General features: G+C 56.1%; 1 protein-coding gene and 1 long non-coding RNA gene across 3 annotated transcripts in view; one reads left to right on the plus strand and one right to left on the minus strand.

Moving 5' to 3' along the window:
* WNT2B (Wnt family member 2B) overlaps positions 1-21828 on the minus strand; it is a 32968-nt gene extending 11140 nt beyond the window's left edge. Inside the window, exons 1-2 of the mRNA XM_075910078.2 lie at positions 21164-21828; positions 3228-3448 (exon numbers count right to left, since the gene is read on the minus strand). Coding sequence (XP_075766193.1) covers positions 3228-3448; positions 21164-21333 — 391 coding nt within the window. The 5' untranslated portion in view covers positions 21334-21828. The remainder of the gene's footprint in view (positions 1-3227; positions 3449-21163) is intronic.
* The window catches only part of LOC149521385 (uncharacterized), a 130478-nt gene that overhangs the window by 468 nt on the left and 106577 nt on the right, over positions 1-23433 (plus strand). The window lies entirely within an intron of this gene.

The following is a 23433-nucleotide window of genomic DNA, read 5'->3' on the forward strand; positions in this document are numbered from 1 at the left end:
CGCTATGGTATCTGCTCTGGCTGGGGGGTCTCTGCGCCAAGCAGGCTCCCACTAGTTGCCCACTGCAGGAGCGCCAGGTATTCACTCCTGTGCCTTGGTTCTGCACGTCCCGTGGCGTGGGGGGCTTTCTGTGACGCCCCAGCTCCTGCAGCTGTGGCACTGGGTGAGGCTCTGAATTGTGTGTTAAAGAAGAAAGTTTCTAGCACTCCAGGGGGCAGAGACGAGCCTGAGACGCGGGCCCCTGCAGGCTCATGGGCCTGGTGGCCAACAGCCCAGCCCATGCTATATTTAATACTGGGCTTTTAAAGCAGTCTCCTGACCTGGGAAAGCCCAGAGCGGCTGTGCTACCTGCAGTCAGGGACAGGAGACCAGGCGCCCTGGGTCTGTCTAGTTGCCCTCCTTTCTCCTGTGGGCAAGGGAGACTGCCTTCCCCAAACATGTCTCCATGCCCATGCCTCCAGGGGCCAGGAAGGATTGGGTGGGGCCCGGCTTCATGGGGGGGGGGGGCTCAGGTGGACAGGGAACCTACAGCCTGCTCCTCTCCGGGGCCCAGATCTGTGATTGTCCTGGGTCCCCGTGCTCTCCGGCTTGGCTTCCCTGCCACATAAGGCGACGGTTCCCATGCGAGCAGCTGACTCCTGGCCGGCCCCGCTCTCCAAATATTTATAGATCCCATTACTGTTTACAGACACGCTCCTTCCCCAGAGGTGTCTCCTTGCCCTGCCCCCTCTTGTCCCAGCGCTGGCTGGGCTCCCGTTGCCGCTGGATTAACTGAGTGAAGAGCCATGCTTCCAAGAAAGTAACCCAGCCTAACACGCATGGCAGCCTGGCCACAGCACAACTGAAGAGGTTCCTAAGTGGTTCTTGAGTGCCGGTGTAACACCGACAGGGGGAACCGAACCGGGGAACTCTGGAGCTCAGTGCAGGAGTGTCTGCAGCGTGTGCTAAAAGCCAGCTGGCTCCCAGCTCAGGCTGTAGGGCAGACTCCTTCTCTCGCTCATTGTAAGTGGTCTCAGTGCCCCTACATGATTTAGGAGCCATTAAAAAGGGGAGAGAATAAGATGGAGAATATCTTATTGCCTCTCTATAAATCCTTGGTACGCCCACATCTTAAATACTGTGTGCAGATGTGGGAGCCTCATCTCAAAAAAGATATATTGGCATTGGAAAAGGTTCAGAAAACGGCAACAAAAGTGATGAGGGGTTTGGAATGGGTCCCATAGGAAGAGAGATTTAAAAGACTTAGACTTTTCAGCTGAGCAAAGAGGAGACTAAGGGGGAATATGAGAGAGGTCTATAAAATCATGACTGGTGTGGAAAAGTGAATAAGGAAAAGTTATTTACATATTCCCACAATATAAGAACGGAGGGTAATCAAATGAAATGAATAGGCAGCAGGTTTTAAAAAAACAAAAGGAAGCTTTTCTTCACTGAGTGCACAGTCAACCTGTGGAACTCCTTGCCAGAGGATGTGGTGGAGGCTAGGACTTTAACAGGATTCAGAAGAGATTCATGGAGGTTAGGTCCTTCAATGGCTATTAGCCTGGATGGGTAGGAATGGCGTTTCTCTAAGTGGGAGACAAGGGAGGGATCACATGAGGATTACCTGTTATGTTCCCTCCCTCTGGGGCATCTGGCATTGGACACTGTCAGCAGACAGGACACTGGGTTAGATGGACCTTGGGTCTGACCCAGTCTGGCAGGACTTATGTTCAGTGCCCCTCCCCCAGCAGGTGTGGGGGTTACACCGGCACCACAGAGCTGCTGCTTTTACCAGAGTGCCTGGCGATGGACAGGGGCTGGCTATGTGGGCTGGGGAGTCCCTGAGCTTTAATATTTCAAGGGGATGTGGGGCTCTGGGTGTAGCTGAGCTCTGGGAGTGAGAGGAGGTGTAATGTACTGGGGAGGAGGCTCTGGCTGAGTAACCCATGGGCACAGGGCATGTCTGCTGCACTCCAGAAGGAGGTTAATACGCCTCAGTTTGTTGGAACCGTACTGCAGCTGGGCCTGGCCCAGTGAGCTACTGTCCCTACCACGCAGCCCGGGCTGAGCCTGCTGGAATGTGGCTGGCAGGGCCAGCCTGGTGCTGGGCCCTAAGCGTCTCCTTGGAAATGGAGCACACACCCTCAGGAGTACTGGGACTGGCCCCAAGTCCCCAGGGCGTGGATGGTGGAGCCAGGAATGAGCCCAGCCCCGGCTCGGCTGGGCCTGGTGCACTAGTGTGCTATGGCAGGCCCTAGACATCGCACTGGTGCGAGAGAGGGGCTGTGAAGCCACTGGGACACCCCCTTGGCACAGGGCCGATGAGTGGCTAGATAGCCCCTCCCCATCTGTTTCCAAGGGTGATGGGGCATCAGGGCTGTGGAAAGATGGTTTTTCTGCATTTGGGGGTCTTAGCTGCTGGGCTGCTCCCTCCGGGCCATAGAAGCCGAGTCTAAGTTAGAGCTGCCCTGGGGCTGCTCTGACTTACACTGGTGGATGCAAAGGTGCGTTGAAAGCCCCCTGCCTCTCTGCCTGTGGGTGGAAATGGCAGTCAGGTCATTGGCTTCCTGGGTTGCTGCATCCCTGCTGTGCCAGGCAGCAGCCCGACTTCCTAGGTGAGTCCTCTAGCTCGACCTCCTTCCCCTGCTCCAGTTGGGCAGAAATCAAAGGTAGAAGGAGCATCCATGTCAGATCCTCCAGCCAACGCTCTCCTTCCCTCTGGGTTCTCCACTCCCAGCCGTTAGGTACTTGGTAACTCAGAGGTGAGAACTTAACTGCAGAGCTCATAGATCCAGGGGGAGGGACCAGCTAGTTTTCTTTCCCTTCCAGGTGTGTCTCACTATCTTCACAGACTGTAGCTAACCCTCTTCTCTTCAGTGCTCCTTTCCTCAGTGAAACACAACCCCCCCGACCATCCCCCTGTGTCTGGCCAACGCCTGGGTTTCTTGGACACCATATGCAGTGTGGAGCCAGCTAGTCGATCCATCAAAATTTAGTTTGGGAGAAACCCCCAATCTGGTTCTTGATGGAGAGCTACAAACTCATTTCCGCCACAATTTTTAAATATGCTCTTGGGTTCCTATTGGGGCAAAAGCCCCAGGGAAAGGGGGTGTGGAGGAAACAGCTATTGGAAATGTCCCACCAAAATTAATTGGCATTTTTCAATCCACTCCCACCCGCAGACCAGTGCGAGTTAGAGTAAGGCAGTAATTGCCCAGCAGGGGCTGGGAAAGGCAAGCACTTACTTCGGAGCATGACTCGCCCGAAGACCGTGTGGTCTCTATCCAGAGTGCTGCAATTCCAGCGGTGGTGCCGGAACTGGTGCTGACATTCCCGGATCCACTCCTTGGCTCCCTCCCCGACGGACTGCATGATATCAGGATACCTCTGGCAGAGTTGCCGTTGCTTGTTGACTAATCCAGGGATGTTGTCGCAGATCACCCTTGCTCCCAGAGCCCCGATGTACCTGTGGGGGGAGAGAAGGCAGAGGAATCAGCCCAGTGCACCCGCTTTGTGTTCAGGGAGTGGGGGCCCATGGGGAAGAGCAGGGGCAATGGGGGGTTCTGACTCCTGGGTTCTATTCTAGACTTTGGGAGGGGAATGAGGTTGGGTGTGCTAAATACCAGGAATCTGGACCAAGGTTCCCTGTAAATGGGCGCTTGTGCAGCCGCTCAGGGGAAATTCAAATGCCACCCAGCTGATTATCAGAGTGCCCACAGCAAGATTTTTTTTCTGTGGGTGGTGCATGTGGCCTCAGTGCACATAAAATGTATTCCGCACATGACAGGAACAAATCTGCACAACTTTGGAAGAGTTGAGGGAATGTTGGTCTGGACTCAGCAGGCGAGAGGGGTTCGCTGGCAAGCAGGGTGGAGTGGAACTGGGAGCTGGTCTTCTAGGTTCTGTTCCTAGCACGGCCATTCACTCGGTATGATCTCACTCCCACCACATTAAGCTTGGGTGCTCCCACGCCTCTTGTGCCAAGCCTTGGATTGCATCACTGCAGCGCAGGCATGCTAGCTGCACCAGCCTTGCTTGCCTTCGGCGTGCCACCAGCCATTGTGGGAGGGACAGTACTGCCCCCTGCTGGCGGAGTTGATAGTCACTGACTGCTTTGGGAGAAGATTGGTTGGGGGCTAAGCAGTGCTCCCTGTAAACCGAGTGCTTGGGCAGCTGCCCAGGAGAGTCAAATGCCAACCAGTTGATTAGCAGAACGCCTGCAGCATGTGTTCCTTCTGGTGGTGCGCATCTTGGTGCACAGACCAAAATTTATTCTGCACATAGATGGAAAAAATGAGGGAACACTGGGGCTAAGCCCTGGGTTCCCCTTGAGCCGCATGGCGCAAAGTAACCGTAACCAGAGGGATGGGGGGGAGGAATGTGTCTGCACCAAGGTGGGGATGTGAGTGCACAGGTGGGATTCTCCCCCATTTCACACCTCTGTTGCACACTCACCTGCCTGCTTTTGAAGGGCTAATTCCCGCCCTGTAAAGGTGGAGCACTCTATGCAGAAGGGGTTCAGTCCTGATTGCTGACAGTGAGAGCTTCCTGCTGGGGCAGGAAAACCGCCTACAAGGGTGTGTTGCTGGCCAGCAGACTCTTCTGCTTTGGAGGCAGCCTGCACTCCCTGAACTTCATGGGGCAACCTGGAGCAGCCGGCTTGGATTGACCTAAACTCCCAGGGCTGGGATGAAGCCAGATTGACAGGGTGTAGGGGACCAGTGCTGAGTCATCGGGGGCTTTGTCTAACCAAATAACCCTGAGGTGCACCAAGCCCAGAAGTGGGGCAGGGGGAAGAAGGGGAGTTGTGCTTTGCCTGAATTACAGCTAGGGAGTGAAGGAAACTGTGGAGCCGGTCCCCGTTCTGAGATATGCCAAACAAGTGTGGGAGGAAGGCAGTTTTCAAAAGTGAGTTGTGCGCTTTCAGCTCAGGTCTCAGAGGAGGAGCCATGTTAGTCTGTAACTGAAAACAGCGAGCAGTCCCGGGGCACCTTAGAGACGAACAGATTTATTAGATCATGAGCTTTCCTGGGTGTTTCACTTCATCAGATGAGTTGGAGTGGGAATTAGAGTCCAGGGTGTATATATAACAGCAAAAGAAGTTACCTGTCAAGTGTAGGACCAGTGTTAATGAAGCTAATTAAGTCAGGCTGGAGGTATCTCACTCACAGCAGTGGATGTGGAAATGTGAATATCAAAGGTGGGGAAATTGCTTTTGTAGTGCGTTAGCCAGTGAATGTCTTTGTTCAAGCTCAAGTTGATAGTGTTGAACTTGTAAATGAACCCGTTGTGTTGTCTCCCTCTAATCGGTGATCCAATTCTTTTGCAATATTTCAGGTGAAGGGATAGGTTACTGGGGTAGCAGCTGATGGGGCCGCCCCGTCTGTGTTTCCTGTGGCATGAACCCAGCTCCGTGGATGGCAGCAGGATTTGATAAAAAGGCTCTTTCCAGCTCAGAGCAGTGGGGTGAACTCATGAACCTGCAAGGCCGGCACCTGATTATTACCATGAGTTCGCTTCTCCTCTGCAGCCCGTTGGGAGCTAAAGGAGGAGCAGGCTCTTCTGTGCTAGGTGCTGTACAGACCAGCTAGGAAGGTGACAGTCCCTGCCCCGGGGCTCGTGACCAGCTGGGCTGATGGGAAGCTGGATGAAACACACAGCAGTGGGCCAGGAGACGACATCAGAAGCAACTGAGTTCAGGGGTCCCAGCTGGCCACACAATAGGGTAGAAGCCCTGCAGTGTATCTTGGGGGGATCGGACCCTGGGTTCTAGAGATCCTGATTTTTGCCCCATTCTGTCACACACTAAGGGAGGGTGGGGTAGACGAGTGCTCAGTATTCAGACAATCTCTGCCCCCTGTTTGCTTGCACATTGGAGACGCATCCCAGAAACCAGCAGAAACCTGTCGGTAAAGACCAAAAATGCATGAGAATTGCTTGGCTTGCGCCGACCCCAGGTCCATCTAGCCCAGTGTCTGCCAGGACCAGCTGCCTCAGAGGAAGGGGCAAGAGCCATCATTAGCACTGATGGGGGACCTGTCCTGGGGGAATGCCCCCCATTAGCTCGAAGCGGGCAGCTGGCCCAAAGGAGGGAGTGTCTCTCCTTCCAACACACTTGGCCTTTAAACCCTTTCGGCTGCAGTTCTGGATGTTCCCTATCGGCTGCAGGCATGTCTGTCACGCTGGCATGCTGTGTCCTGGGGCAGGGTGCTCCTGCCAGCCCCTACCCCTGCATCCAGCGAGAGGAACGGGGGTGGTGGAGGAAGGACAGGGAGTGTACAGTTCTCTGCCCCAGTCTGCTTGCTCTTCCCGAGGCGCCTTGCGCAGAAATCCAGGCAGTGTGGGGGGAGTTCTCTGGCCTCCCCCTTCGGAGCCAGGCTCCTCTGCCGACTCCAAAGCCGCACCGACACTGGAGCAGGGGCAGAGTTTTCCAAATCCACCCGAAAGCCCTGCCTAGGTCCCCTGCTGGAAAGCAGCCGGGACGGGTTTTGCTGCACCACTGAGCTTAACTGCCGGCTGGAAGAGGGGGCTGGGGAGTGGCGGGGTGGGGGTGTCAGACTTGTCAAGCCCCTAGCCTGGAAATAAGCCCTTCCCTCCTATACCAATAAGAGCAACCAATGTGGCTCCTATTTCACTGCCTCGCTGGCTGGGTTGTGTCCCTCCGAGCGCTTGTGGCCTCGGAAAGTCCTGTCCCTATGGAGAGGGAGGAGAGGCTTCCCTGCCCCCACCTTTTAAAAATATTTTGATGAAAGGCTGGCTGATGCTCAGGGTCATCTCGGGCTGGTGCTGTGGAGAATACACCCAGCTCCCCATGGCTTTGCAAGCTGGGGCTGGGCTGGGCTGGCCGAGGCACAGGATTCTCACAAGCCTGCTCATCAACCTTTCATCAGGCAGCAGCAGCGCCGTGGAGGTGGGGGGAAGCCAGCAGAGCCAAAAGCAGCTCAAGGGAGCGCTCCGAGGGGGTGGAGGCCAGTCGCCTCTCCCTTGTGCTTTGCTCCAAAGGGGCGGGGGTGTCTGGCTGCAAGGGGTCAGAGGAAGCGGGGGTTCCTCTCCCACCTTCCTTCACCCAGGGAGAGCACTGCTGGAAACTGAGCTGCCCTGCTCAGGCTGAGACCTGCAGGCTGGCCTGCTGTTGCTGACGGACCTTTAAGGCAGTTCTGTGCACTGTGGGCCGTGCAGCAGCCGTGCTCAGCGTGGAGAGCTGCTCCCCGTGGGCTGAGAGGAGGGCAGTGTGACCTGGAGAGCTGGGGGCCAAATGGCCCTCTTGGACCTGGGAGGCTCTTCTGGCAGACGGGATCGGTGTGGCCTGCGGGGGCTCTGAGCTGAGGATACCTGTAGCCCCAAGAGATGGGGAAGGATGGAGAGGTCAGGCCCCATGTCTCCATCTAACCCCCTATAGCACCAGGACTGATCATAGCTGAGGTCAGGGCTGGAGCCTCGGGAGGGAGACGGGGAGGTTGGGCGCAGCGATCTTAGAACATTGGTCCGTTTCCATGACGATGGGAAGGGGTGCCGGGAGCGGCAAGGACCTGACCAACGCTGTAGGGCTCTGGTGTATGTCCCTGGGCCTTGTTCTTGCCCCTGAGGTCTCCAGCTTGGTGCCAGCTGCCAAACGGGACAAGCATCGGGGTTGCTGGCTCTGAGGAGGATGCTGGGTGCTGCCAATGGAGATGTCTGGCTCATGGCAACGGGCGAACTTATCCCCCACAGGAAGCGTCGGTCATGTCGGATCCTCTGAGCGAGATAAACACCAGGCAGGCACTCCTTTTTTCCATGCCGTGAGCTAATGATTTCTGCGCACTCCACCCAGCTGCCAAGCAGCCTGATCACAGCAAATATTATTGGGAGAGAAAGTGGGATGAGAGAACAGAGGAGGGTCACCGATTCCTTTGTCTTTCCATGATGCACCTTGCCAGCTTATCTGGGTCCCAGGGCTCCATCTCCATGCAACGTGAGAGCTCTTTGCAGCTGTCTGCAGTCTGGGAGAAATGCAGTGGGTTGATTTTTCTTCAGCCTTTGTGGCTTGATTCTTTGTTGTCCTCCACCTCCTGGTCACTCAGGCCTGGGTTGGCTTGTCCACAGACTTTGCACAACCAAGAAGGGAAGACGTTTGGGTTTTGATGCACCTAATTTGCCCTGGTGTCAGTGGCTACACAGTGCGGGAGCACTGGAGAATCAAAAGCTGTGTTCCAATGGCACCATGGGAAATCTTGTGTGTTTGGAAGTTTTTAATTCATTTCAGAAGGGAAATTCTTCAGGCTTCCCCAGGGAATAAAATTCCAGGGGAATTAATTGTTCTGGGTGGATCAAAGTACTTCAGGCAGAGCAGTCCAAGATGTTTGTGCCAGTCATGACTTGGAGTATTCAAAAAAGGAACCAAGTCACTTTGAAACTGAAGAGTGAAGCCACCTTTCAGCTCTGCTCTGTTTGCTAAAGAGAAGCGTAGTCAAAACGGACTCATTTTGCTTTTGGTAAATCTGCATTTTATGGACCCTGGGGGGGGGGGGGGGGGAGACCCTAGAAACAAGCCACCAGCCCTACATGTGGTTGCCATTTGGCAGCCACGGAGTTGAGCAGGGAAAGGAGAACTGCTCCTGGCAAGTGGAGATGGCCAAGACAGGCTCTTCTGGGCATTGGCATGTTTACACGGGGAACGAAGTGGGGGACAAGCAGCGGGACAAGAAACAGGGCAACAGGTCCTTGCTGGCTGGTGTCTGCCGCCAGGTGGTGGAAAGATGTCATTCAGGTCAACAAAGCTGTGTCTGAGGCAACGAGGAGCAATGGAGAGGTGCATGGGGCAGGCTGCTTGTGAAGGGTCAGCCATGAGCGAGGCTGAGGTGTTCCTTGCCCCCGTGGACAGATCTCACTAGGCCGCTGATGTGGCCGCTTCTGAGTGCAGGCTCCCCGAGGCGGAGGCCGAACAGAAGAGAACTGTCACATGCTGGCGTCCGGCTCGCTTTCCCGTTAGGGGAATCTGCTGACTTCCACCCTTATAAACAAGGAGAACCCTAAATTGCTTCTAAGATAAACACACAAACTGGAGGCAGCCGTATCTGTTTACTCAACAGCGAGTTTCCTTTTAACCCCCTCCCCGCGGGCGCTCGTGTGCTGTGCACACTCCAGTTCTCCAAAAATTCCTGCTGGCGCGCCTCGGGTTCTCCAGTGGCCCCAGGTCAGGTGATCCCAGAGCTTGGAATCCTGCGTCCCATCCCCTCCCTCTGGCTGCTCTGGCTGTGAAATGAGGTGCTTAGGGCTTCCTCACTGCTTCTCCTGAGGTGGCATTGTCCATTCCCCTGTGTATTCGGGGGGGAGTCCAGTGTTGCACAGTGGAACAAGGCTGTGTCTGGGTCCATGCTGTGGAGACTCCCAGGGCCACAGTATGCGTGGTGTAGAGGCAGCCTATGCAGAGGGAGAGGCACCTCCCTGCAGCAAGTGAGTTACAAGGAGGGTAGCATTCCTCTGGATTTAGCGGTGTCTACACTGGGAGATGGATCCATGGCAGTGAGAGGTGTTGATTGTTCTGCACCTCTGGCTGATGCAGTTGTTAGCCCAACTCATGAGTATAGACCAAGCCCCTCGTGTCTGGGGACCCTGGCCTTAGTTCCTACTCCATCTGCATGTGAAGGGGAATCTTGGATCTCTTGCAGCTTTTCAGCACCCAGATAATAGGAGGCTGGGAAGGAATACCGCAGAGCTAAGAGCTCTTGCAAACCTCAGCCCTCAGAGCGCATGGTGCATTTCTTTCACCTTCCCTGGTCTAACCAGCACAGCAGCAGGGGTGTGTCAGAGACCCCTCCTACCAGTGTAAGATGTTCCCTGGCGCATGCCTCTCCCTTTGCAGAGGATGAGAGCAAGGTGACGGGTTATCATGCGGTGTGATGCTTTGTTGGAAGGTTTTGGGGCATAATGGTAAATAGAAAGTCCTGACAGCCCTGTAGAAGCTCCGTCCATTGCTGCCTGTCCGCCTAGCAGTGCTTCCTGCTGTAAGACAATAGTTTTGTCCTTCAAAACTTCCGCTTTTCTGGCCCCCTGCTGGAAATACCTGGGCTCCTTTGGCAATTGCGTATGTATACAGCCATGTTTATGGGAGACACTGCTAGTTTTAAAGCAAAAATATTTCCTCTCCCTAGTGTGGCCTGGGGATTGAATAACACCATTGACTCAGGCATGCCTCCCTCCTCTGGCTGCTGGATGCCCATAATATTTTGCACTGCCGCCTATTATTACTCCGGCTCGCAGGCTGGCATCACTGGGAAGAAATGCTGAGCATGTCACCCCTCCACAGCCAAGCATGCGGTGTCCTTGGGGCCTCTTCTGCTGAGTGTCCCTCAGCCGCACATGGCTTGGGAGCCCAGGGTGGCTGTCTTAGCTGCTGGGCGAATGGCTCAGCTCTGGATTCTGCTCTGGAGCGGGTAGCACAGTGCTGTCTCTGGCAAGGGGCAGGCGAAGTTTGGTCCCATTTCTTTTGTGGTGGGAGGAAGATGGGACCCCACGACACAGCACCCAAGGATGGCAAAGTAGGCCAGCAAACTCCTTGATGGGTAGAGCCGGAAGGAGGGTGGGGAAGCGCTGGGCTGGGTTCCCTAGGAGGGGGTGGAATCTCCATCCCGAGAGGTTTTTAAGTCCTGGCTTGACCAAGCCCTGGCTGGGCTGATTGAGTTGGGGTTGGTCCTGCTTTGGGCAGGGGGCTGGACTTGGTGTCTGTCAGCCCTTGGATTCTATGAAGCCTCCAAGATCCTGACAGCTGTGGGGCCAACTTCTGGATCTTGCCCTCCTTCTCTGCCCGTTCTCCAATCCTGGCAGTGTTATGGGGGAGGGGGGGAGGAACGTTCTGCCCCCGGGGGGAAGTGTGAGCGCCCACTGGAGTGAAGGGCTCTGGACCCACCTTAGAGGGCACTGTGTGCCTCACAGAATCAGGCCATAGGAAGTGGGCTGGCTGTGAACTCACTACTTACAGTGGCCTCCCCATCTGCCACTGAACGTTGCTGCGGGTGCTGCTGGCCTCGGCTGGGAGAGCTCTGGGAGGGGGTGGAGGGGAAACCTCTGCATCTCCTCTGCCTTTCCAGCCCCCTGGGGAACCCTCCGTAGCTCGCGGGTGCTCTGACAGCCAGGGCTCCCCGTTCTGCAGCCACTGAATGCAAGCAGAAGCCGGAAGGAGTCCCAGGATAAGCAGCATGCTCAACACAGCGGCATTTGTGAGAGCTAGCGGATACTCCCTTCCTTCCGGCTGTCCCTGTGGGTCCCATTGTCAGCCTGCTACAGGCTCTGGCAGTCGCAGGGAATCCTAGATTTGGAGGGGCCAAACCTTCTGTCCCTTGAATGTGGGACCTAGCGTGGTGCTGTCTGCTCCAGAAGGAGCTGCTGCTGGTGACTCTTCCCATTGAATGACTGAACCAGGGCATGGCTAGAGGACTGTCAAGAGGTGTTCTTAGGGAGATGTCAGCTGGAGACCCTGCTCGCTTCCAGTGGCTTAAGATCCCACGGTGGCTTTTGGCAAAAGCAGGGGGCAGATTCCAAACAGGGTGTAGTTCCCTGGGCAGTTGCAGGTATTTGCTGGCTTCTTCCTTTCCGGGCCCTGGCTAATGCGGATGCAGAATCTCGAGCCGTTGGCAAAGCATTTCCGGATTCATTCCTAGAATCCAAGGCCAGAAGGGACCAATCTGATAAGCTGTCTGACCTCAGGGTGCTGTGTGCGAGGGATGACATGTTTATAAGCCCTTACTGGTGCATTAGGCCGTGCTGGGAGTGGAGCCATTCTGGCCTGCTAAAATTGTTAACACCTCCGAATGATGAACAGCCCTCATTTCCTTACTTGGAGCCACTGCTCCGTGGGTTGGAAATGCTGGTCTCCTTTGAATAATTGCACAGCATTATACTGCCCAGCCCCATTGAATTTGGTGTTTGCTGTCTTTGCTCTGTAGCCACTTGTTTTTACATTTCCCCAGCCCTGTGGCTGAATCCTGACCAGTCCCGGGTGCAGACCATGGCCTCTCAGCCCCAATGTCTGTGGTATCAAAATGTGGTTAGTACAGAGAATTGTTTCATCTCCGGGCTTGACACGACAGGTCCCCTCTGGATCTGAAGACTGAGGGGCTTGCCCCCAAGAACTGGCCAGTGGCCCAGTGATGCACCATGTTAGTTATAGGGGTGTATTGCTGAGGTGCCTGTAATCCCAACTGAGCTTGGGGCTCTGTGCTGTACAAACCCATAGTCAAAGGCCCAGAGATCCGATGGGTGCGAGAGGGCTCTCCCAAGGTGTCCCAGCAGGGCAATGGCTGTTCTAGAAAACTGAAGCTAGGTTGGGGAGTTGGGCCAATGCATATTCTTGTACACAAATGGGGTGTTAGAATGCAGTGGGTAATGGGGACAGCCCCCCTCCTACCAAAATCTAGCTCAGTAAGGGTTGAAAGTTGTCACACTGAGGTCTCTTTTCTAGTGGTTTAAAGAGCTCAGCAAGAATACTTCTTACAGCTTCCTGAGATGGGAAAGCCCTTTACAAAGGGTGCTCATGCCACTCCCCTATTTGATAGAGGGGAGGCAAATGCACGGAGGAACCTAACCTGAGCATCTGCCTCACCCTCTGACTGCAGCTGGAGCTTGGTAACCTTGACCACTGGCTTCGGTGGGACTTGTGCAAGCTTGTACAATGAACCAGAGCAGGGCTCCGGAGTTCCTCGCCGCTACCACATTCGCACTGCTGCAGAGCTCAGATAAGGGCCTTTGGTCACTCTAAAAGGGAGGATGGGGTCTGGGTCTGGATCTGGGCTGGGACTCAGATCTGGGTTGGATTCCTGGCTTTGCCACAGCCACCTTATGACCTTGGACAAGTCACTTAATCTCTGTGCCTCAGTCCCCCATCTGCAAAATGGGCATAACAGTTTCCCCCTCAGCCTGTGTATTTGAATTGAAAATTCCTCGGGGCAGAGATTTTCCTGTGCTTGGACAGAGCCTAGCAGCTCAAAGTCCTGCTCTACGATGGCCTTGAGGGCCTGCTTGAGTGACTATTAATAATGGCGAGTAGACTTGTAAGAACAGCAGATGGGTTTCCCCTGCACCCTCTATTTTCCTCAGTGAAACAGGCTCTAGGTAAAGTTCCTCTGAAGAATGAACTAAGAAATAGTTAGACTAGAGATGATTACGAGGCAGGAGAGAGCCCATCTGTTACCAGCGATTCCTCAGCAAAGCACACTGAGTTACTCCACCAGCCAGAGATCATTTTAGCTGGGTTTGACTTTTAAAACAAGCAGTCATCTTAGACTAGCAGGCTTATTAGGGCACAAGGGGTGGTTGGTAAATACCACTTCATCAGATGATGGGAGTGGAAATGACAGAATCCGGGTATACATAATAGCCAAAGAAGTACCGGTCAATTGTTTGAGCTAGTTGTCGGGCTGGATGTGTCCCATTCGTCGCAGTTGATGTGGAGATGTGAGTATCAAAATTGGAGAAATTGCTTTTGTAGTGCATTAACCAGTTAAGATTTTCATTCAAGCCCAAGTTTAGTGTCGGATGTGTAAATGAACTCCAGTCCTGCTGTCTCCCTCTGCAGAAGGATGGCTAATTTGAAATCCATTGTCAATTGTCCAGGCAATGTCCCTCTACAGGTTGGGTGTTCCCCTTCCTGATGTCTGACTTGTGTGCTTGTATCCTTTGGCGCAGAGACTGTCTGGTTTGGCAGAGGGGCTTTGTCCAAGAGGACGTTGTCGGATAATTAGAATTACAGCACTTTGGCATAAAGATTTCCTGATTTGTGACACCCCAGCCTCCCATGTGTTACACTTTTATACTGGGGGGGGAGGGGGGCATTTCCTAGGAACCTGCCCGTCAAACCCTCCTTCCTCTACTTGGCCATGCGGAATGAGCCTGGCTAGACAGAGGAATGGCTTTGTAGTTGGGGGCAGGTGTTGTGGAAGAGAGGCGCAAACTAAAGCACACTGGGCCTAAGGCAGAACTGTGTAGAGCTGCTGTGACAGCTGCCATCTTGGCTGACACGGGGAGTGAACCAGGGACCTCCGAGCTAACAGCAAACACTGGGACAGGCCAAGGGGCGTGAGGAGGGCTGCAACAGGTCCCTGGCCGATCAACGCAGAGGCCTGGCACACATCCTCGCTGCAGGGCTCTGCTGATGAAGTCAGTTTTAAAGGGGACTCATTTTTCTACAGTATGTCTGACTTGCCTTCCTGTCTCAGGTACGGCCAGTGTGCCTCAGGAATGGGCTTTGGGGAGCATCGTCCTGGGGGTTGAACTACAATCCCAAAGCACACACCATGGGTGCTAGCTCAGCATCGCCCACGCTGTCTGTGCTCTTAAAGCAACCCAAGTGGCCTCTAGTATCCTATGAGCTTGGGAGCCAGGGAATGAGCGCCGCAGATTTGTTTTCTCTCTGGGGAGTTTGATGCCTCCCATCTGCTCTGGTGCCAGACAAAATTAAATATTTGTAGTTCCCGAGGATTGTGGTTAGCATTACACAAGTGAGCCAAGGAGGGGTGTGTGGCTCCGAGTTTAGAGGGGGCTGAGGTACGTGTGAGGGTTGGGTGTCAGCGTGAGGGGCATAGACTTGTGTACATTCTTCTTTAACCAGCCCTTCGTTTCCAAATGACTTTCCACGCGCCCGCAACCAGGCTCTCAGCAGCAAGTAAACTCCCCTAAGTTACTTGCACCACATTTGTTTATTGCGCTTTCTGTTGACAAGCAACATAATTGACTAATCTGCCCCAAATCTTTGGAAAGAGATTTGAGGCCCATTGTGGGGCCTTATTTCTTCCTTCCTCCAGCAGTCCCTGTCTGGTGTACAGAATGATGCACTGGAGTCAGGCTTTGCAGAGACTGAGAACAGCTGGGCTTCCCCCAGGCCTGCAGTCACTTGGTATATGAAGCTGGCTTGCCTACATGTGCAAATGTGACCTACACGTTTCCCTCGGTGCTCCTTTTCCAGTTCCAGTGATCAGCTGCTATAGCGTTGCTAAGTAACACTCCATCGTTGGGAGGCTTTCTCCATAGATGCTGTCTTCACACACAACTCTCGTTCTTCCTGCTGTTGCTAGTTAGCGCGCTCTTTGCTGCCGCTTGAACTGCACTGAGGAGCGCACAACCCAGGTGCGATGGCATCAGGAACTGTTCAAGTTGGCTTTCTGAGCTCCTCTGCGTGAGCCCAGATCATTTGAACCTGAGCATCTGTGGTAGTGTAAATAACAAAATTTGGAGCTACAGGCTTTGAGCAAACACATGGTTTTCAACAAGCACCGTGTGCCAATTCCTGGAGCTTTTGTGAAGCAATGTGGGTCTGCCTGATGTCACACTGTTGGCTGAATTGACCCTCTTGCTTCAATTAAAATCCTTTTAAAAACCGGGGAAATGAGAAGTATTTCCTCTAGGGCCAGGCATGTGTGTGAATCCCTAAAGGGATTTGGCACTAATAAAACTGAGTGATGATGGACCACCAGGAGTATTGACTAATATCACTGGCCCCCAAATGTGCTTGCCAACCTATCTAGATCACAAGGAGAGCTTTCAAAGGAAAGCCAGCCAGGATACTTTCAGGGAACAGCCATTTAATCTCTAACGATGCTGAAATATTTCACCGCGAGAGCTTTGTTGAAGCCAGTGCTTTATCAAGTGTCTGAGATCCAAAGCTCACTCGTCAAATCTGACTAGAGACCGGAACCGTGGAAACCTGAGCTTTTCAGACCCAAACCCGCCTTTTTCACAACTGTTCTGCAACAGCATTTTAAAAGGTTTTGTTTGTCTTACATGGAGGAACAGAAACAAATGTCAAAACCTCAATGTTGCATAAGAGCAGAATTTTTCTTGCAGCCTGGATGGTGTTAGTGCCAATCCCCATGCAGGCTTTTATCACCTGGAGGCCATTTCTGGCTCTGCAAAACCCCATCCCTAGAGCTATTTCATGCCAGAACAAGTCCTGCCAGCCAAGGGGGGCATCTTGGGAGTGGAGGAGCCGTCTTTCATAAGAGCAAGCTGTAGCTTCCCCAGGAGGCATGCTGCACATTCCTACATCTAAGTATTTACTCCTATCACTTGAGAAGGCAGAAACCTGTAACTGTAGGTCTTGAGGTGGTCAGATACCATGGTGAGGGGCATGCCAATCAGAATCTGGATTGCAAGAACTTAGCTGTTGTCTGTCATTAACATGAGCTCCACACACTGGTTTGCTTCTCTTACACAGTACCTGTGGTCTCCTGGGAATCCTGTAGAATTCCCAGCATCTGAGACTGCAGCTCTGGAAAGTGCAGCGTCTCCTCTTTTTTTAGGTCAATTCAGTGGTAGTGGAGGAAGCAGGATGTCACTTCAGGAGCTAGGATTGCTCATTAGTCCCAGAACCAGGGCTGTGGGGACAGCAGCAGGTCAGGAGCCATAATTAGGGTCCTATTGAAGTCATGGTGATAAACTCACCAGACTATGAAACATGATCTCACCATGCCATCTGCTCTGGTGTGCTCTTACACAATCTGATGCAGATTTCATGGGGGAGAAAGCCAGTGTTCTTCAAACCGGGGGGGGGGGGGGGGGGGTGCCTGGTGAGTGGTGGCAGCTGACCAAGCTGGCCCACCTCTGAAGGCAGTGGCAATACCATCCCCTGCTCCCTGCCAGCAGCCACCTCTCTAGCTGCCCAGCTCAGAAGGCAGCACTGCTGCCAGCAGCAGCACAGAAGTAAGGGTAGCAGTACTGCAACTCCCCCCTGCAATAACCTTGTAACCCCTCCACCCGGTTCTTTTGGGTCAGCACCCCCACAATTACAGCACCATGACATTTCAGATGAAATAGCTGAAATCGTGACATTTGGAGTTTAAAAGCCTGACTGCAATTGACCAAAAACGGACTGAATTGAGTAGGGTCCTAACTATATCTAACGGACAGCAAGCTCCAGGAAACAGGTACTAGACTTTGTCACTTTGCTGTAAAGTGCTGGGGAAAGGGAGTCCAGGCACACAGGCAAGATCTGCCTCTAACTCCATAGCTCCCAAGGGGCCAGCATGTAGGTGCTTGCCTCTATGGGTCTGTCTTCACTGCAGAGTTGACACATCAGAGCAGCTAGATGTGGGGCCCTGAGTTAGCCTGAGAACATCCAACTGCTGTGCTGTGCTCAGGTCAGACTGGTGTAGCCATGCAGGAGCTAGGATGTCTGGGGTCTCTTCCCCTGGGTCAGCCTGAATCTGAATTTGGTTTGGATCAGGGACTTGGTTGACATAACACCACCCTCCATGGCAGGAATCTGGGCGGAGTCCGGACCCGTGCGATGCAGGAGATCAGACTAGTCCACTCTGCCTTGGCTGTCTAGGGATTCACAAGCAGTAGTAAAGTCCATGCTGCAGAATGCCCTGCAGTTTAGCACAAGGGGGGGGGGGAGAGGTCATTAGCTTTGTCCATCCAGAACAGTCCTGCCCTTGCCTCATTCTCACTGGACAGTGAAGGCAGCAGCTGTCTGAATTCATTGTCTCCAAATGAGCTGGTGATAAATGTTATCGGCTCCCTGGCTGATCACATCTCATCCTCATTCCCCGTGCCCTTGATCAAAATGTCAGCTATGCTTCCAGTGTGGGAGGAGGGGGAAGGGCTCTGAGCCCTTAGACCAAACATCATTTTCTAACCAGCAGAGAAGGCAGGATGGTACTGTGCGTGAGCAGGTAGAAATGAGGGAGCTCTGAGGAATCTGGTATGCTTGCGCAGAACCTAGCAATCTTATTAAAATAGGGCAGAGCCGGACAAAACAAATCCTCCAAATGGTTTTAATCCCAAATGGCCTTTCTTAAATGAAAACTTCCATGGAAAATGTTTGTTCCTTTCAAAATGTTTCACCACCACCATAAACAAAAGGGTGGTGTCAATTTCTGGGTTTTTTCCTCCTCTCTCAGTAGCAAAAAGGAAAAAGTAGAGGCAGCAGCAGAAGCAAAAAGTCAAGTAAACCGTTTTTTTTTTGGGTGGAGGGGGGAAGGAAACCTTTCAAAGCTTCCTATGAAAAATAAGTGGCCTTTTCCTATCAGCTCTGTAAGATTGGAAGCCACTTCGACTGGGACCAGCCAATATTCATAGCTGCTTATTCCAAATGTTAGCCAGCTTTCCCTTCTAGGGAGGTTGTGGAATCTGTCATTGCTGATATTTAAGAGCAGGTCAGATGAACATTAGGGGTGATCTAGATCTGTGGTGTCCAGCCAGTTCTGAAACAGAAGCCACTACAGTAGCTACTGCGACAGTGAACTAGCCACATTATTCTGAAAATGTAAACTTTGTGAGCTACATGCAGCTAGTGGCTAGCATGTTGGACAATATGGCTTTTCTAGAGGGTGCTTGGTCCTGCCGTGAGGGCAGGGGCCTGGACTTGATGACCTCTTGAGGTCCCTTCCAGTTCTTAGATTCTGTGATTCTCCCTTCTCCTTGGTAAGTAGCTAAAACAGTCCAGCTCCTCTACTAGTCCCTGAGCCTTTCCCTTCCTCAGAGCCTCATGCATCAAACATCACATTCCAAGAGGATGCTCTTCTGTTCTCACCTGCCCTGCTGGTGGGGCCAGACTTCCTAGCTAGCTAGCTGTGCTGTCAGCCTGTCTCAACCTGATGCTTGGGGCTGGCGGTGCATATGTACTGTCCTGCTTAGTTTCAGCTCCACCTGGGCTGAATGATGCTGTAGGAGTCTCTCTGGGCATCGCAGGGAACAGCCTTGTTTGTAAGGTGTTTGCATTATGCAGTGCCCAGGCCCCCTTGTACTGGGCACTTTATTACACGCTGCCCTCCCTTGTGTCTAATGTCACTGCTTCTTCCTCTTCAGTCAACTCTGGCATATGATCAGCACTTCCTGCCAGCCTGGCCTCTCCCCTCTTACCAGCTGCTGGAGCAATCCTTAAAGTGGCCCTCTGGGCACTGATCTCGGTAGGGAGGCAAGTGTGAGCCCTTCCACCCCCAGGAATGCCTTTGCTGCTGGCTGGAGAGACTCGGAAGGCACCTGACACCTAGGAATGCCTGCTGCAGAGTATTTAAGCTGGGTAACAAGACAAACTCTTCTTCAGGCGGGTCTGGGTCTTGATCTCCCACTTCCTAGCTAGGCTAAGCCCCAGTGCCTGAATCCTTGTTGGATTGGTGCGCTTTGCCAGAGGGCCTGGGCTGCACTGCAAGTTTCCCTGCAGTGGAGAAGCAGCAGCTGCTCCTGCCCTCTGCAAAAGCTCCTCCTGTTTCCCTCCTTCCTAGTGCTTGGTCTCCCCCACTTCTGGCTGAGGGTGCAGCCCAGTAATGTGCCTCGGCCTAGAAGCTGACCGGCTTGGCCTCCTAGTAGGGCTAAAGTGCTCTTCTATTGCTTAGGCAGGGACTTGAGTGCCGGCTTAACCCGAGCTGGCCGCATGTTTGCTGCGCCCATGATTTTGGGCTGAGCTCAGAGGCTTGGCGCATGCAGAGGGGTGTGGGCCCCGCATACTTTCAACTGCTTAGGGCGCCCTGGGGCAGGGCGGGGACCTGATGCTCGAAGTGCAAGTTGCTAGAGGCTGTTGGGGCCGGGGCCGTACAACCCCCCAAATACACCTGGAGCCGGATTCGCAGACCTTACCCCTCTTCCCCAAGCAGCTCTGCCACCTCTCCCACCGCCCCCAGGGACGGGGGGCGCTGCCCCGTGCAGCAGCGGGAAGGGCGGCGCTGCGCTGCGCCGCCTTCTGAAAAAGCTGTTTCTTGCCGGCGCCGCGGAGCGAGCCTCGCGCGCCCCCGCCCGCGCTCCGCTCCTTAATACAAGCCACCTGTCCGAGCCAGCCCGGGGCAGCAGCATTCCTCTGTCTCGCAGCCCTGCGCGGCGATTCCGCCCGGGGCTCCCGCTGCGCTGCCCCGCCCCCCAAGGCTTGCACCTTCCAGCCTGGCCCCTGAGTCCGAGCGCCAGCGGGCGGCTCCCCGACCCAGGGGAGCTCGCCGGGGACACGCGCGCTAGGCTGCCCCGGGGCCGGCGGGGGCTGGAGCCCGGCTCCCGGGCGAAGGGACTGGCTCTCCCCCCGGCTGCGGCGGAAGCGCTAACTCTTACCCCCCAGGTGTGCCGGGGCCGGGGGCGCGCCTTTCCTTTCCCAGCTCGCGCGCTCGCGGCTCCAGGGCGCGTGTGTCCGCGGAAGACCCACCTGCCCCGGGCTGTTTCAGGCTGTGGGGCAGCTCTGGGACTCGGAGCCCAGCAGCAGCGCGGACCCTGCGAGCCCCGTGCCGGGCTCGGAACCGGCTGCCACCAGGGCGCAGCTGTGCCGGGCAGGCGCCTGGCGGGGCGCGAGTCTGGAGCGGGTCGCACCCTGCCGCCGGTTTGGCGGGCTCGGGCCGCGGTATCTAGCGGGGCCGGGGCGTGTTGCTGTGTCGCGCGCCTTGTGGGGGGCCCGGGCTGAGCGGGGGGAGGGTGCCTCGCAGGGCAGCCCAGCGTGAAAACCTCCCTGCCCCAGGACCAAGCCAGCTGCCCGGGCGCTTGTCTGGCTCCTGCTCCCCGGGCCGGGCCACGTTGCAAAGGCCGGGTCCTCAGCCGGGCTTGTCCGCCTCCCTTCTCAAAGTGGCGCTAAATCCGCGCTCGCAGCGGGCGCCAGCGACTGGGCGTGGGGGTTCAGCCCGAAGCGTGGCGAGAGGACCAAGCGCCGCGAATGAAAGCGACTCTGCCGGGGGAGGCTGGGCCGCAGCTGCGCTAACAACCAGACGCGTAGAGCCGCCTGCCTTCCCCAGCGCCTCCCCCCGGGGTTTTTAGTGGCTTTTACCCGGGCACTTTTGCTGTAACAAGGGCGGGGACCCCGCTCCTGCCCCCAGCGCGGCTGCGGATCGCGCTTGGGCGGGCGGCTGGTGAGTGCCAGGCAGGAGCGAACCGGCGAGGAAAAGGCGCAGGGCAGCGCCCGCAGGACGCGGCTCCTAGGGCGCAGCTGCTCTAGGGAAATGCGGGGGCTCCGTCGCGCGCAGGGCTCCCGTGGGGAGGGGGGGTTGGGCCTTTGGGCGAAGGGAACCCCCCCTTAGTGCCAAACGCGGCTGGGTCGGTGAGCTGGGCGCAGCGCCCAGCCCCGCCAGTTGGCACCACGGAAAAGCCTCCGCTCCGACGGGGCCGAACAGCCCGGGCCCGTTCGCATCTTCGGCTCCAGGGCTGCTGCCCGAAGCGGAGCGGCCCCCGGCCGGCCCGGGAGGGAGAGGTTCGGGGGGGGGGGGGAGGACGGGCTGCGGCTCCTTCGACCCCCCCAGGCACTTACCACCACGAGGAGCCCACGCCGGGTGTGAGCGTCAGCAGCACCAAGGCCAGGGCGAAGCAGAGCCGCCAGCTGGCATTCGTGCCCTCGCTCCGCGGGAGCTGGCTGCAGCCGGGGCCCCCGGGGCCCAAGGGAATCCTCGCCGCGCCTTGCCCGCAGCGTAGGCCGAGCATAGCTCCCCAGGGCGGCTCTCCAGCCGCAGGAACAACAGGGGCAAGTTTTATCCAGCTTCCCTTGGGGCGCGGAACGAGGCCGGCCCCCTTCCCCCCTCCCGTGGCAGCCAGGCTCCGCCTCGTCCGTGGGGCCGGGCGCGGCGTGGCGGGTGCCCCCCTCCGCGCCTGGCGCTGCTGCGCGGGGAGCGGGAAGCAGACGAGGCCAGGGAGGCCGCTCCATGCGCCCGGGCGCACTGGCTGCCCGGGACAGGACGCGCCGCCGGCGGCGGGGTCCTTCCAGGAGGGCTAGCCCCCGAGCGGGGAAGGGGCCAGGCCGGCCGGAGCGCCTGGCGCGGGTGATGCGGACACTGGCGCCGCGGAGCTCGGGGGCAGCCTAGAAATATTGACAGCGCCCGTGCGCTCCGGGCTCTCATTGGGCAGAGTCGGCGGGGCTGGCGCTCCCCTCTCTCTGTGGGCACGTTGGCCACCCTGCCGCCTGCGGGTCCCGGGCCGGCCTTGGTGCCGCTTTCCCCAGGCCCCCGCCGGGCTCCCAGCGCCTCGGGGAGCGGCGTTGTCTGGGCATCGCTCTGCCAAGGGGGCTGTGGGGTGTGGCCGACGACAGGGGTCCGCGAGCAGGGGCCGGGAGCGCAGCAGGAAGGTTTCCTTGTAACGAGACCCCCAGCCCTTCCGGCAGCCTGGAGTGCGCCCTGTCCCGGCGCTGCGCGCTGCGCCAGGGGAACCAGCTGGGTAGGTGCCTGGCGCCTTAGAAAGCCGGACTCCGAGCAGCCAGCCCTAGCCACCGGGGTTACCGCTGAGAGCTCAGCCCCGGGTGCGGCCTGGCCTCGGGCCAGAGCTCCCCCCAGACCACGCAGCTCCCAACCCGACTGGCGCAGGATTTCCAGCTCGCTCGCTTCCCTTAAAGGTCACTTCGTCCGGCGCCCCTCCGCCCTGCCCCGCGCGCAGCCGGACTCCTTTAACTCTCCTCTCTGCTGGGCGCGCTCAGAGGAGGGGGGCTGTCATCTCCCCCGGCCCGGGGACGCTGCTGCCCTGGTGCTAACTAGCCCCCGCGGCTGGGGCGGGCTGTGGAGCGCTCTGGCGCAGGCGGAGCAGCTGGGTTCGGATTCCGCAGACTCCCCCCAGGCTGAGTCTCTGGCGAGCAGCGCCCGGAAGGTTCCCCCCCCCCCCCCCCATCACTTGCCTCTTGCAAATCTCGCTCCACGTCCCAAAGGCAGAGTCCAGCCTGCAGCACAAAGCGGGGCTCCGGTTCAGTCTGCCCTGGTTTGGCTCAGAGCGGGGGAGGAGCAGTGTCCGGGCAGGTACGGCTGTGAGTTTGCGGTGTGCAGGGCACGGCAGAGCGAGGGAGACTGAGCAGCTGCCTGACAAAAGTCCCGTTGGCCTTTCACTTCGGAGGATTTCCTTCCCAGTTCCCAGAGAAGAAAGCCGGCTGGGAGGGACGGTCCAGGGGACTTGTCTCGCAGCTCCTTGGCCCTGGGGTTAGGTGGAGCTACACTGGGATCTAATTTCTCAGCATGCTTTCAGGCAAACATTCTGGGGTTCACTGTACCTCCATTACCCCTTCTGAGAACTGGTTTCCTGATTCCCAGCTCTAGCTGCACACTCTGTTCCTGGGCCTTTCCTCTCCAAAGCAGCCCTTTGCAAAAAGGAGCCAGTTAACCCCTCCGCCCCTGTCCTGGGAACAGTGACGCACCTGCCTCAGGTCTCCTGGATTTCACTAGAGCAACGCACAGGCTGGAAGTTAGGTAGGTGGGTAAGTGTGGGCAGAATCTGGGCCTTCTGCCGACAAGCATGGGTGTAAGCAGTGCTGCAGCAGAAATAGCCAGGTACCCTGGCAGACTGATGCCTGTGTGATAGGGGAATTCCTTCCTGTCCTTGCTGCTAAGAAGGGCATGGCCTGATGCATGAGTGTTAGTTGACCCTTTTGTCTCCCATATGTTCATCTCTAGGCCAGGTGTCTCTGGGCACAGACAGTTCAGGATTTCTCTCCTGCCCTGCTTGGATAAACTGGTTGCTGATTTGGAAATGCAATTAAATCCATGGCCTTGGGAAAAGTTCAGAAAAGGGGCAACTAAAGTAATTGGGGTATGGAATGGCTGCCATAGG

The sequence above is a fragment of the Pelodiscus sinensis genome, chromosome 27 (assembly GCF_052426305.1).
Source record: "Pelodiscus sinensis isolate ZL-2025 chromosome 27, ASM5242630v1, whole genome shotgun sequence".
Taxonomy (NCBI): Eukaryota; Metazoa; Chordata; order Testudines; family Trionychidae; genus Pelodiscus; species Pelodiscus sinensis.